This window comes from Odontesthes bonariensis, chromosome 5 (genome assembly GCF_027942865.1).
Source record: "Odontesthes bonariensis isolate fOdoBon6 chromosome 5, fOdoBon6.hap1, whole genome shotgun sequence".
Classification (NCBI taxonomy): domain Eukaryota; kingdom Metazoa; phylum Chordata; class Actinopteri; order Atheriniformes; family Atherinopsidae; genus Odontesthes; species Odontesthes bonariensis.
In genome coordinates, this window is record NC_134510.1 from 9,096,462 (window position 1) to 9,111,414 (window position 14,953).

At 40.3% G+C, this 14,953-nt stretch overlaps 2 protein-coding genes across 15 annotated transcripts in view; both read right to left on the reverse strand.

Moving 5' to 3' along the window:
- Positions 1–150: 150 nt before the first annotated feature.
- Positions 151–6,151, reverse strand: LOC142379677 (protein LYRIC-like). 2 transcript variants are annotated; one of them, XM_075464774.1, is made up of 13 exons: positions 5,507–6,151; positions 5,130–5,249; positions 4,439–4,520; positions 3,810–3,989; positions 3,417–3,467; positions 3,122–3,262; positions 2,554–2,622; positions 2,383–2,451; positions 2,143–2,285; positions 1,829–1,945; positions 1,499–1,606; positions 1,212–1,338; positions 151–1,094 (listed from the first exon to the last, which is right to left on the reverse strand). In XM_075464774.1, exons 1-13 carry the CDS (start codon positions 5,834–5,836, stop codon positions 1,030–1,032), a joined length of 1,602 nt encoding a protein of 533 aa, XP_075320889.1. In that variant the 5' UTR covers positions 5,837–6,151; the 3' UTR covers positions 151–1,029. The 2 variants fall into 2 exon arrangements, with proteins under 2 accessions (XP_075320889.1, XP_075320888.1); XM_075464773.1 differs by having other exon boundaries at positions 1,826–1,945.
- Positions 6,152–10,873: 4,722 nt separating this feature from the next.
- The window catches only part of ubr5 (ubiquitin protein ligase E3 component n-recognin 5), a 42,479-nt gene continuing 38,399 nt past the window's right edge, over positions 10,874–14,953 (reverse strand). For 6 of the 13 annotated variants that reach the window (XM_075464779.1, XM_075464784.1, XM_075464785.1 and 3 more), the window contains 4 exons: positions 13,919–14,032; positions 13,655–13,799; positions 13,482–13,567; positions 10,875–12,184 (listed from right to left, as the gene is read on the reverse strand). In XM_075464779.1, the coding sequence (XP_075320894.1) occupies positions 11,972–12,184; positions 13,482–13,567; positions 13,655–13,799; positions 13,919–14,032 (558 nt within the window). In that variant the 3' untranslated portion in view covers positions 10,875–11,971. Of the gene's footprint in view, positions 12,185–13,481; positions 13,568–13,654; positions 13,800–13,918; positions 14,033–14,953 lie in introns of all 13 variants that reach the window. The other 7 variants (XM_075464788.1, XM_075464786.1, XM_075464782.1 and 4 more) reach the window with 2 other exon arrangements.

The following is a 14,953-nucleotide window of genomic DNA, read 5'->3' on the forward strand; positions in this document are numbered from 1 at the left end:
GAGTACTCAATTCATTCAAGGCTTCACACAAATCAACAGCTCATGAAAATTGGTCTGTTCCGACAACCATCTTACCTCATTCTGTCCGAGGGACCGCACAGGGGCAGGTGTTCATCAAAATGTTGAAATTGTAGTAATAAAGAGTCTGAAGATAGAAAAACTGGCCTTTATTTAGTCTTTTTTTACATATGGCTTTAGCTTTTCTTTTATTACAAACAAGTTTTACAAAAGATTCTGAAGACTTTTGAATCAACCAGTGGTGGAAAATCATGAAGAGGGTGATGAGACTGCAACGGTTTATTTGCCATCAGAGGCTTCCACGTGGCTGCAGCCATGAAGCCGTCAGTAACAGTAAAGAGAAAAGGGCTGTCTACACTCTGCAGCACAACATCAGACAAGGGACAAACCAGGTGGATAGTTGATTAAATGTTCAGTCACACAAAAGAATGCAAAAATACAAAGCGGACATGATTCCCTTCTCTGTGCCTCACAATGCTCATGTACAGCACAAGCCCAAACCGTTAGCCTGAACACCCTTTGATCTCTCAAAAGCGTGACCCTTCTGCCCTGCAATCTAAAAAGATCGCAAAGCAGAGGGCCAGTTCAACACAATGGCCATGTGTTGTGTGACCTGATGCACGTCAACCGTTTACAATCTCTACACAGGGAACACCATTCGTTAGCCATCACAACAACAAATTTCTAAACATGATCAGTATTTTTTCTACATGCCTAAGGACTACAATACAAATCCTTCAGTTATTTGATTCAGTGGAATTAGAAGACAGAATCAGAAGATCAAATGCATATTTGAAAAATCATTAACACCGCATTACATTAGATTGCACTGCATCTAGTTTCAGTTTTCAATGATCCACCAACCAACACGTTACGTGTTTTCATTTTCAAGACAGGTTTTAAGGTGAAGTCCATCAATGAAGACCTTGCTTCGAAGTCCTTGTCACAAAAGGTGTTGCATAAACAGGATATGAAGTCTTTTGCATACAGAGGTGTTTAGAGTGGACCGCCTCATGTCTCTCTCCTGGCCTTCTTCTTCTTTGCTGGTTTGGGAGCTTGGTTCTCCTCAGCCTTTTCTGTGGAGACAGGAGGCAGAGGAAAGTTAGCCATTAGTTACAATTAGTTTTTATCCAAATGCTTCAGTGTAATCCTCAAGAAGCTTTTGGTGTTTAATCCCACAGTAATGTGCTCACTTTGCTGTGTTGGAGCAGGAAGGTTGTTCTGCTTGGCAGTAGGCTCTCCATCAGTTGACTTCTGTGGCACTTGTGTGACGGGAGGTTTCTGGGATATGGTCTCCTTCACTGGTCGCTCCCCTCTCGTCTGTTCAAGAAACATAAAAGAAATAGTTTCGACTCCAGTTGGAAATCAACTGCTTAGTTTACATGATTAATTTATATGGGTAAACGTTCTGTGGAACCACAGATCTGTGGTTCCTGAAGAGAATCCTTATCAGATCATGTCGTCTGTCGGGCTCACTGACCTCGACAGCAGCTGCTCTGACAGGCTGGACAGCAGCAGGATTCTCCTGAACAGGTGACTGCTTCTTCACTGAGACTGCAGGCACCAGCTCCTTCACCAGCTCCTCTTCCTTCACAGAACACAAACAAGAAGAGATTAAATTAAGCCTTCTGGTGAATTCATGGATACTTTTAGAACCAAGTTCAATGAATACAATAACTCCTTGTTCCCTATTAGAAAGTACAAAACATTTTTGTATAAATTGGAATGTTAAGACTACGATTTTACACAAATTTTATAATCAGCTTTCCTATTAGAATTACAATTCATTTTCTTGGGCTGTTACTGCTACCTGGTCAGCCGTTACCCCCTCCTCAGCAGCCTTCTTCTTCTTCTTCTTTTTCTTCTTAGTTTTAGCTCCTCCGTCAGTGGTGGCATCTCCCTTATCTTTATCATCTTCATCATCTTCCTGTAAACAAATCAGACAACCAAAGAAAGTTCTGTATATTCAGTCAACTCTGTTCATCGTAACCTTGAACTGCAAAGCTATAATCAGAGGGAAAAACCAAGACAACAATGCTGGGGTCTGGGCACAGGTTGTTATTTCTAAAATTTCCAAGTAACTTCCATTGTGTTTAGTTTTGTCCCAAACCTGGGTGGACTTACGGCAGCTTCAATCAGGTTGACCTTGGCTGGCTCAGGGAAGGTCTGCTCCTGCGCTTGGAGAGGTTCAGGAGTGGGTTCTTCAAAGTTTCCCCAGGCTTCAGAGGGAGCATTCCAGTCAGAGCTCGGGTCAGCTGAACCACCATCTGAAAATCCCAGAGATCGGTCATCACAAGTAAAAGGGTAAGGGAGTATCATAACTATGATTTTGCATAAAAACTAAACAAAGCGTTTGATGCTTACTGAGTCCAGACCACTCATCGTCCACCCTGGGCTGATTGAGCCATGAAAGGTCACTCACAGGCTGAGACGCTACAAATACAAACAACAGGTGAAATAAGCAGAGTACTATGCTTTGGAAAACTATGACACCTAGTGGGGATTTCACTTGTCACGGCATCAGTTTACACTTACGAGCAGTACCACCTCCCAGGCCAGCTAAAGACGCCATGTTCAGCTCTGCTGAGGGCCTTGGCCATGACTCTGAAACACACATACATTTCACAGATACTATGACACAGCTGTTGTTCAACACAGTTAACAAGGAATGAAGAAATCCTTTTAATAAACTGCAGAAATTCTGCATTTTTTCAGCAAACTGAACACTTCCCCACCAGCCTGTAATTTTCCAGTTTTTACTACATCGATTCTGATCAACCTTTGTAGAGTTATTCTACCGAAATAGCTATAGGAGAAGGCCAAATGTGTAACGTTACACTGTTGAAACCGTAGCTTTTAACTCACAATCATCTACAGAATTAAAAAATGTCATTAACTATATCAATCTCTGTGGGCCATGGTAGACAACGTGGATGGACACCAAAACAAACTCTCTGCTGGAAACTTGGAAGGATCATCTACAGGTTAAGCTGGAGAGAAACTACAGCTGTAAAGTTGCCAGCAAAGCCATGTACCCAACATCTACATTACAGCAACTTGTGAAATAAATCTAATGTGATCTTGGTCAATAAATCATAATTACCATCAACCCCGGCCCTCCACAGTGGTGCTGGTTGTCTAGATGTTGTCCAAGAGGTTGTCTTTGGAGCAACAGTGTGAGCTGGAACCTTGACTGACATGTCATTGGCAGCAGGCGCCATCTCCACTGCTGGGCTGCTGTTAGCTAATACAAAGAAAAAAGCAATTCATACTCAGCCACAATAAACAGATGTATCTGAAAAGTCATCCAATACTAGAACTCGGTGTGAGTAATTTCTACAACATAAAGATGAACTCCCAGAATTGAGTCCCAAGGTGAAGCATTTTCTGCCAATTACCTTGAGAAATGACAGCGTCACCCTTCTCTGCCTTCACTTTCACCGAGTTTCCTGAGAATAAAGAATGTAAAAGGTCAACAAGTGCCATATTTGCGCTTCATACGGGGCTATCTTGGAAGAGAAAACACATGCACACTCACACACACTTCAGCTACAATGCTTCAGAGAGAACTCACTCGAGACCTAATTCCCATAATGCCTGTATATTTAGTCCACCATGTCAACAAGAGACCAATGAAAGGCAAAAACAACAGAGAAAAAAAAAAAAAGGTTACATGAATGCCAAATTAGGTTGCTTATGTTTATTGGTCCGGGGGGTTTTGTTTTTACAAAGGCAAATAAAAAAACATTTGGCATCCTCTCTACCTTCTATTTTTTAAAGATAGAAGCTACCTTTTTTCTTCTTTTGGCCGGCAGGTGCAGGGGATGCTGAAGAAGCATCCTTGGGCTGCTCTGAAAGACCGCTGACAGGTGTGTCCCCTCCTCCGGGACTGGCTGAGCCATCGCTGGAACTCTTGTCTTTTTTGCGTTGCTCACGTTTCTCCTTGTTGCTAACCTTAGTTTCCCATGTGCCTGAAAAGTAGCATATAGGTCAAACCTTTATGCTGCCTTTAGGAAAGCAAACAACAACAAAAATAAATAAATAACCCACAATTCCTAGCAGGATTTGAGGAAATATGGTATGGATTAAGCAGGCTGAAGGAATAGATTTAGACTGTTGATGGCAAATGAATTTTGCTATGATTTAAAAAGAAGACAATACACACACCATATATATCTAACAATTAATCAAAATGATATCAAAAGGAATACCACAGTTATGCCGTGTGTATGCATGACAAATAAAGCTGATCTCAGTCATCTCATTCAGTTAATTAATCTTAATTATCACATATGGTGTTGACTTGGCCTGTTCACTGGACTGCTGGAGACACCAATAAAAACCTGCCGTCTCAAAGAATGCAGATCACACTTGTTTATCACTGATCAAAACAAGTTAAATTGAATTAATTATATTTCACCTTCTTCTGGTTCTTTGCCATCAGCAGCTACGGTTTTAGTGTCCTTTACAGCCTGTTTGGCCTTCTTTTTGGACTTCTTTGTCTGCAACAGAAAAATAGGTAACAAAGCTGAAATGTAATCCCAAATATGTGTGATATATATTAACGTGTGTGTATTTACACACAAACACACATATACACGTACACTCATACACTGACTGACAGTCAGTCTAATAAGCTGGTCTATTTATAGGTAGAACTACACCCACTGCCTAAGACTCCATAATTCCTTAAAATAATATCTATAAGCCCAAATTTCATCTCCTGATACATTTAAAATGATCCTTTATGACTGCAGCGCTTTCTGAAGCACTACTGATGTATTGGTGAGCTAAACAAGGTTGCAAGAACCTTGTGCCGTCATAATTCGGGGGTCTCCTAAAGGTTTTGCTGCATCGGCAAGTTGACGACTGTAACTCAATCTTTGAAGTAAGTTACATTGCCACAAGGTGGTAGGAAGCAAACGTAGCTTTCCTGAACACTGTTTTAAATAAAGAATTACGTGATTTATGTGTATAACCTAGCTGTAGAACTGTTAGGTACCGTCTTTAATATAAACATTAACGGGGTCAATAATAGGCTAATTACGGTTTACAAGTCACAGCAATGTGTGTGTGCCCAAACACATGTTTCTAACACATTTTAGTTGTACCTCTGCAACCTTTTCAGTCTTGACTTCAGGTGGGGGAGGCTGGTGATGTGGCACTATCTCTTCCGCCTCTATGGCTTCTTCCTGTGATTCAGCAACAGCTCTCCCGTTTGGCTGTGCTTTCTAGAAAAAAAAGACGAGAAATTGTCAAAATGTAAAAAAAATAAATTAATTCAAATGCGTTTTCAACAAATAATTGACATAAATAACTTACGATAAAACTGGACTAGCCAGGTCTAATATTAGTCTGAGGCTAGCGACAGCTTTAGCCATGACAGGCTACAACTGTCACTGTGGCGTTAGCTTGCAAGCTAGCTTGGTTAGCAGCATGGTTTTCGAGCTGGGTAGAGGTGCAACTTAAAATGGTTCGATATACGTGCCTTTTCTGCCTTCTTCTTCTTTTTCTTCGGTTCCTCAGATTTGACGGGCTTACTGAAACCACGCTTTACTTCAATTCCGTCGTCCACAGGGCTCGAAACTGGACGCTTTCTAAAAACAGCCCGACAGAGCGAGGCCCACAGAACGAACACCAGCAGCATCCCGGTGCATACCGCTAAGAGGATCACCCATGGCGGAATAAGCTCAGGCTTCAGCCCCAGATCCACGCAAAACTCGGTGTGCAGCCACAGCAGGCCTTTGGACAGTAGTTCATTCACGCGATTTGTGAGCAGCTTGACCTGCTGAGAGGCCGCGTCCTGCCACTGTTCCATTTCAATTATTTTTTTGTTTTACATAGACCGATTAGTCACGCTTTTCTCACCACTATTTCCTACGCTAGCATGCAGTACTAGCTATAAATAACGGAACGACTTCGACATGATGGCAAACAATTATTTCATCCGATAGCAACATTGGCCAACCTAGACAGCTGGCTAACTTGCTAAATATGCTAGAGGTGGAACGCTCAACCACAGCTAAGTAGCCACTAAGCTAGCCAATACCGTTATAAGAAAGTATTGCACTAAGCAGGGCAACACAATGCGTCTAGTGAGACCGCAAGTACAGCAGCAGGTTCACCTCATATGGCTCCGTTATGACTGGAGGAGAAATGATGCCTTCATGACGGTTGTAAACTAGAGTTTCCTGGTTGACTGTGATTATTGCCCACAAAACATAAAAAAAATCTACTACTTTATTTTCCAAGCTCTCGTTGTTTTGAATCCACCATATTAAAATATGTATTTCAAGGGCTGGTTACACGAGATAGCTTCGCTTGAGAGACATGGTAAAGAGTTTTGACGTTATATGCATATAGATATACTACAATGTTCACCAGCGTAAAAAATAACGGTGCCTTAGCCGAATGACACATTCCATAGATTTTGGTTCTTTTCATCGGGCTTTTCCTATATGAGATAAGTGATGTAATATTCTCTTTCACACAACAATAAGTCGAAGGTAACAAAAACTATCCAATACAGTTTAAATCTTTAAACTGGCTCTGGTTAAAATTAAATTACTACGACTAACGGCTTCGGCTTCTCCCGTGCTGATTGGTTGAAACGCGGTTTAAAGAGACACGGATGTTGTCTTTGGGTTTCTGGGCAATTCTTTACAGCAAACTTACATAGTTTCGACACAAAACCCAGGCAAAAATGATGGAATTATCACAATTGGAGAATGTTCGTTCACCCTATTTTTTATTTTGTTAAAAAAAAAAAAATTAAAAAGGGAAAATTCATAGATATAAAACAAAAATGTTTTTCATATCTGAACATTCTAACTTTGTAAAACATATCTACAAAGAAGAAATAATACTCTTTTTGGCTTTTTTACTTTCAAGTAGAGGAAAAAGTCCACAGTTAAAAGGGAGTGCTTGCAAACAAAATGGGACGGTTTAAGGGAAACATACAAGCAGAGCAAGGAAGACGTCAAAGCATCAGGACAGAAAACCCTTAGCAATATGCCTTGAAAATAGAAATGAATGACAATAAGCAAATGAAAGGGTAGAAACAGAAGGCAACATTTGTGAGAAAACTGAGAAAGTAGCTGAGGGAAATTATATCTATATATATCTATATATATATATAAAACCAGAAAAAGCAAATGTTAACTATCACTAACACTAAACAGAAATCAAGGTCACAGTGGGATAAAGAGAAGCTGTGATTGATTGGATGAAAGCAATGTTTAGTAACAGATCACCCATCTTCACTGGGCAAAGAGATGGTGATGCCAGAACTCTTGTTTGGTTCAGGTCTAGTGAAAAATTTCTGTGATTTAAAAAAAAAACACTGCATAACCTGTAACACTGTATAGACTTAGAAGTGCTGTATGAGTGTACATGTGAACATGACTTGTGGTGTAAAAAGCCCTTTGACTGGTCAACAAGACTGAAAAAGCTACACTACAATCCATTTAACTGGGAAAATATTTACTCCCAATTAATTCACCAGCATTGTTTAGATGTAAAATCGGTTTAAATAAGGCTCAATAACGATCAAATTAATGCTAAAATTCAAAAGACAATACATTTTATGTGCCCATATGTATGCTTGCGGTTTTCCTGCTGTGTTCCTTGGACTTCACAGCATCATGAAGTCCAAGGAACACACCAGACATGTAAAACACTATGTATGGCACAAAACTAACACTGCACATCACTCTGAACACACCATCCCCACTGTCAAACATGGTGGTGGCAGCATCATGCTCTGGGGGTGCTTCTCTTCAGCGGGGACACGGAAAATGGATGGAGCCACATACAGGGCAATCTTGGAAGAAAACTTGTTGGTGTCTGCAAAAGACTTGAGATTGGGGCTGAGACCCCAAACATGAAACCAGGGCTACAATGGAACGGTTTAAAACGAAACATATTCATGTGTTAGAATGGCCCAGTCAAAGCCCAGACCTAAATCCATATGAGAATCTGTGGCAAGATCTGAAAACTCCAATGAGCAGCATGGGAGTGGACGCACACCTGGTCTCCTGGATTGTGGATTATCTCACCGAGAGACCGTTTGTGAGGCTGGGCGGCTGCACTTCGGACACCGTGTTCTGCAGCACGGGGGTGCCGCAAGGGACCGTGCTCTCCCCTGTACTGTTCACACATCTATACATCCGACTTCCAGCATGAGTCGGAGCTCTGCCACATGCAGAAATACTCCTACGACACTGCGATTGTTGGATGTATTGCAGATGGACAAGAGACAGTGTACAGGGGCCTGGTGGAGGACTTTGTGGGATGGGGCAGGTCTAACCATCTGCAGCTTAACACCTCCAAGACCAAGGAGATGGTGGTGGACTTCTGGTGAGGAGGGCTGGATCTGCGGCGGTCACAGAGCTGGACTCTCTGCTGTCAGTGGCAGAGAGACAGACCCTGGAGAAGACTCTGTCCATCCTGGACAACACACAACACCCGCTACACTAAACTCTGATGAGACAGAGGAGCATGTTCAGCAGCAGACTGCTGTCCCTGAGCTGCTCCACAAACCGACTCAAAAACTCTTTTGTCCCCCTGGCCATGAGACTGTATAACTCTTCACTGGGTGGCCAGGGAGGATGATGATTAAACCCATACTCGCATGCATATCAGAACTGTTTGCACATGAGCACATTGCACATTTTTATACATATATATTTTTTATATATATACACTTATATCTTACTGTATGTTCTTATTAATTGAGTTTTTGTTTGTTTTTTATACTAAGCTGCCTTCAGGCATCTATGTAGCTGCTCCATCTATCTATCTGGCTTCACAAACGCTCTCCATTTAATCTGACTGAGCTTGAGCTGTTTTGCAAAGAAGAATGGGCAGAAATTTCAGTCTCTAGATGTGCAAAGCTGGTAGAGGCATACCCCCAAAAGAGTTGCAGCTGTAATTGCAGCAAAAGGCAGTTCCACAAAGTACTGTCTCAGGGGGGCTGAATACCTTTGTATACCGCACTTTTCAGTTTTTTTATTTGTAAAAGAAATTTGAAATCATGTATAATTTTCTTTGTACTTTTTTTGTACACAATTGTATGCCACTTTGTGTTGGTCTTTCACATAAAATTCCAATAAAATATATTTAGGTTTGTGGCCATAACCAAATGTGGAAAAGTTCAAGGAGTATGTGTGCTTTTGCAAGCCACTGTAAAAGCTACAGAGAACTGTGTCATTAAAAGAGTTGATATTCACCATCTAAAACAAATCATACCTAAAAAAATTAATTGTGGTTCGAGCGGGAGATAGTTTGGGGATATCTATACTTCATCACACACATATTTGTTTTCTTGGTCACTACACTTTGTCAATTGAAGAATATCTATGTAGCAACACCGCCCACAATGCATTGCAACAGTCAGGGTTACACCATCTGGCAACATGGACCGTGTTATGCAGAGCCACTCTGTATAATTGTTTGAGGCAAAAGTAACATGGTATGAATATCTACAATATACAATGTACTTTTCTTGTGCCTCATTTCTCTGTCAATTTCAGCTTTAGCTCACCCACTGGGAAATCATCTGATTCTCTAAACTGAGACAACTCTTACCGCTGTCTACTGCACATTCTGAAAGTACTAGAAAAACCCAACGAACAACAAAACAAACAAAAATAAATTTCCCTTTCTTGTTTTTATGCTCAGATATTGTACTGCTCTCCCTTCAGACTCCAAGTTTCTGCTTGCTGGCAAATCTGTTCTGCTTCACCTCACAACTGTCTGATACATTTGCTCTTAAAATGTCTTATGCACCTATTTTGGTGCTTCTCTAGTTCTTTTCTTGTTTAATTATATAGTTACAAATATTTTTTTTTTTAAAAGGAATACATAATTTGAATGAAAAAAAAAGTATTCAGGTGAAAACCTTTTATAAGTTTCTTAAAAATAAAAAAACCTAAATATTACATTTTCACAAGTGTCATAGGGTCACAAGTATTTAGAAAAAAATTCATTATGGGGTACAGTGTAGGAGAAAAAAAATAATAATTTGAACAATAAGAGCATCAGGCAGCAACATACCATAACAGAATTCCAGTGTCTAAATACTGTATGCAGGTGTCAGTTTTGTTTCCATTACTTGCCATTTCTCTACTGTGCATTAGCCAGAACAGCGGTCAACACATGCACATAAAGGTTTTCAATGAAGACTAAACTTTCAACAAGCAATTCCACGTTTTTACCGTGATTACTCTGGTCCTTTTCACCCACAAATTCAGAGAATGCAAAATTAGTGTCATGCAAGGGTTTGTTTGGAGGCCTTATTGTATTTTCGCTTGCTCTTTTTGGTTGCATTTTATACGGACTGACCCTGAATTCTTGACTTGTGTTTTTTTACTTGCACACTGCAGGATTAGCCTCTAAATTGTCTCAATTTTTACTCTCAAACTGACACATAACATGCACTACAGATGACTTCATTAAATTAACACATCGATGAATTAAATCAAACAAAACCAAATCCAACCAGACAACAATGGCTTTCCGCAGAGGTAATTAATGGAAATGCACTCCTCAAAACGATGGCACTCCTGTCCAGGCCAGCATATAATACGGAGTGACGCATCTTCACGTTCTCGGTACTAAAGCAGTACTGTAGGACTCTACATCATTCTTTCTGATGTCTGGCTTGTGAGCTGCACATGCGCACTGATGTGTGCAGGAGTGGCGGTCTGCTGGGAGGAGCACAAGATACACCGGCAGCTTTTTTTGTTTGTTTTATTTACACACCACTGAAATGGTAAAATGTCAACAATTACGGATCGTTTATTTAACAAAGTAAGTACAACGTATTATTTGAACTGTGAAAGTAATCCAACTACTCTACTTGACCAGTTTCAGTTTCTGAGTATCGCACAGATTTTACCATGAAATTCAGTCTTCGGTCTTTTGAATTTTGCAGGTATCCAACAAATTTAAGAAAGCATTGCTTTTTATTTTTTTAAATGCAGCCCTACAAAGCTTATATGACAACACTTTTCTTTAGATTTGAATAAGACTCAAACTTCTTTGCAAAGCAACTTAACAACCTGAGAAAATAGGGCTTTTACACAAATACTTCCCTAATATTTTCCAGTAATCTATTTAACATTTGAGTAGACTTTAGATTAAATGGCCCTATAATGTGTGTCGCTGTATCAAATCCACCTGGAAATCAAACTGGTGAAATAAGGCATATTACAAATTCAGTCGACATAAACCAATGAAATCCCAAAAGCTTCATTTAAACTAAAAGGTATTATAAATGGTCTCATCAGCTGGGGCAACAGTGTTACGTGCACAATGGATTCTCTTACTCTTATCTTCCATTACAAATAAAATCACAGACGACTTATTTGCATCCAAGTTTATTTTGAAATATCCTACTCCCCCTGTACAAGAAAAAAAAAAAAAAAAAAAAAGGACTTTCCACAAAGGCAGCAGTGAACTGTCAGTGATAGTACTTTTCTAGGGAAGAAAGAAAGAAAGAAAGAAAGAAAAAGAAAAAAAAATAATCACAGTGTGTCTTTTCTCTTTTTAAATATTTCTACTGCTGTCATCTTTGGCTAGGTTTTATTTTTTTTTCCGGCTGACGGCTTTCTGTCAAACCCAATTCCTGGGAAGCAAAAGCTTGAAGCCAATAGAGCAGAGCTGAGGGCTTTACATTTTACAGTGCCAATGCAGGAATGTTCTGGACCATATACCTCTTCATTAACACAAGAGAAAACAGAAACGATAAAAATTGAAATAAAAATAAGCCGTTTGTGTTCACAACACAAACAAATATTACCACATGGGGAGATAGCGACAGTATGTCGAATTTCATAAAATTGCTTGGACAAAAAATAAATCTACAAAAATGGAGCTAGGTAAATTACACAACAGTAAACATGTTTTTTTTTTTTTCCTTTTTTTAAACTTTTGTTGTTTTGTTGAACCTCTACACGAAACCAAAATTCTTGGTCTTAATGGCTAGCAGGAGTTTTTGTTTGAGTATCTGTTTAGAAGAGTAGAGTGGCACGTAGAGACGCGAGATGCAGGTATTGGCTGTGGGGAGATGCTGGTCGTCTGGAGGCCTGATGGTGATGGAGGGCATTGGCTGGAAACCCTCCTCGCTGGCTGGCAGAGAGGGGCTGGAGGTCCAGAAGTACACCTGAGAGGCAGATAAGGGATTGGTTACATCAGTCACCGTTTTAGGATTAAGTACCGTTATACTCAAGTCATGGTTTACTGGGGCAGAGGAACAATAAAGGGCCAACAAACAAATGGCTGACATTAATAAACATGTGCTTCCTTTTTTGTGTCAAGTCCTTCCATCAAAACAGAACTGTGTCACTAAGACGATTCCCGTGCACATCCCAAGTCCTGTTGAACTCTTTAAAACACAGAAGCCAAAATAACTTTTTTTAATTTCTAAATATTAATGCCATTCTTTAAAACAGAAGAGCAGTTGGATGAGTTTAGCCTGCAGAATTACCAGATTGCTACCAAAACATTCATTTGTAATTAATTAGATATAATTAAAATTCAAATTGGCGAATTGGCAGCTCCTCCGTTACACCGTGGCTGGATGACATGCATTCTATTGTCATGTCAGGCTCTTCAGGAGCCTGATGAGTGGATTCCTGCCTCTCACTATGGTGCTGGCAGACCCGTTGCAGGTCACGATGTAGTTTATGCATCATGCTGTTGTTGCCTTTGTGAGCGATTCATGTTTTTTGTGGCTGAGTCTACAAATTCTGTCCCAGCAAATGTTGGGTGATGACAGTACAGAAATATACAGCGTTCCTTTATTCATATCTTTATCTTAGAAACTGTGAAGCTGCTTCATGTCAGAAGGAGATCTCCGTCTTCTGTTATTATTATTAGCTCAAGGCTGTCATGTCACAGGAGGGTCTGAATGCTCGTTTCTTTGTCAAATGAACCAATATCTCAAAGTGTGGCGCAAACAGAGAACAGTGAGATGCTAACTGGATGGACAGACAGATGACAACCCACTCGGTTTTAATTGTTCCCACCTATGTTTTTATGACCGTGTGAGAGGCTGGAATGAGCTCTGCTCATTCACTCACACACACAACTGGTATTTCCTAAGAAGAATGAGGAGGATTTAAGGGGGGGGGGGGAGAAACACCCTGAGACCATATTTTGAAATTACCCTGGAGTGCCGCTGTAAAATGCTTTTGAATTGTCTCCAAATATGGTCAAAAATGCAACATTCTGAAGCCCTTACAGCAATAAAAACAATTGTGTTAGTTTTATGCTGCAGCGGCAGCTGTGTGCCGGGTGTCCCCTGGTTCAGCTGCTAGTAAGAGGCAAAGACAATGAAATTGGTAGAATTCTACAGATAATACTGTTCAGATTTTGAGTGCTGGAGACCTAAATGAAAAAAACCAAGAACAAACAGAGGTAAAGCAACGTTGTAGGAGAAATTCAGAGAACAGACTTACCAGGTCTTGCCTCTCAGTCATACTCATCTTCTCCACTATGGACCAAAACCATCGTTTAAACTGGAGTAGTTTGTCTGCATTTTCCCCTGTTGGATAAACAAGTTTTTGCTCAATACGATTCGGTGAAAACCTGAAAGAGTTATTCTTTCATCATTGGGACGTGGACTGCATACCTGATTCATCGTTGAAGGAAGTGAAGCTGATCAGCATCTGAACGTTGACTTCTCCACAGCCATTAACTAGCAGCCTGAAGTCCTCTGCCGTTAAGTCTTCTAGCGCGTTTTTGGGGAGCACATCCAGCAAACCTTTCCTCATTGCCTTTGAACAAGAGTCAGAATTTAAGTAAATGCACATTTTGATGGCTTGACAAAGGATCTGTCTCAAAAAGAAAACCCTGAATTGACAGCCAGTGAAGAAGGAATTAACGTTTCACTTACATGGAGAGGCTGCTCAGCCACCACCAGCATTCTGTGCTCTGCGTACTTCCTCACATACTCGTACACATTAAGGGGAGTTACTGGCATGTTGACACCACCAGACAGAAGCTCCACCTGAACAAATAAAAAGGCATCACCGATCTCTGTGATATGTTGGTCTGTTCACTCTTAAATTCCAACAGAAACAAGGAAATAAGTGTGCTAAATTTGTCAGTTTGTGACTGGTCACATCAATGGAACATTTCTAAAACCTTTAGCCTGCCATGTTGGGGCCATCTTTACATTTGTTTGGATGCTCATCCCCAAACAATTCTAAGTATGGATTAAATGTAGACATGTTTTGAATAAAGGCAGCATCTAATCTTAAAGTGCTTGACATTTAATTCGAGATATCCGATGCTGTCGAGAGCAATCAGTTTGAGCTGAAAAGTTTCAAATCCTTCTCACCCAAACTCGATCGGACTGACTTTACATACGTCTATAAGCAAACTGTCTTTTCCACCTCAGCTTTAGTCACCTGCATTCTGTCCTCACTCAGTTACTACTCAAAGTTAAATGTAATTAAGCCTTGGATTCCAGCTTCTTAGTCATCATTTTTTAATATTGTGTCACATAAAGCAGTAACAGTCCTTTGTTAACATCTCCATCAGTCTGGACCACATTACAGTGGACAATGGACCATTTTGCTATATAGTGCTTTGTGGTTGAGAAAGTGTGGTAAACAACCGTTTGATTCAGGAGTGATTTGGTGTAAAAAGTTAGTGTTTTCTTGAATTTTTTAAGTTTGAGTTGGTTTATGCTTTTACCTTAGCTTATTTGTCAAGAGTGCTCTGACCGCGTTCTATAGCAGGTAAAACAAAGACTTCTCACTCAGAAACCCTCACCATTTTTACCCACATATTGCAGCACAAGCTGAACCTGACACTGGTGACGTTTTCCATCCATGTCTAAATCTCAGACATTTTTAGATCCCGATTCAAAAATAGAGATGAAGCCTTTTTGGTGATGGCTCCTAATCTGTGCCCAAGCTTCACT

Excerpts from the sequence above, each read along its gene's own strand:
- LOC142379677 (XM_075464773.1), bottom strand. The coding sequence starts at position 5,836 with ATGGAACAGTGGCAGGACGCGGCCTCTCAGCAGGTCAAGCTGCTCACA. Across the intron at positions 5,250-5,506 it reads AGAAGAAGAAGGCAGAAAAG|AAAGCACAGCCAAACGGGAG; the intron begins GCACGTATATCG and ends TTTTTTTTCTAG. Across the intron at positions 2,623-3,121 it reads GTGGAGGGCCGGGGTTGATG|AGTCATGGCCAAGGCCCTCA; the intron begins GTAATTATGATT and ends TGTGTGTTTCAG.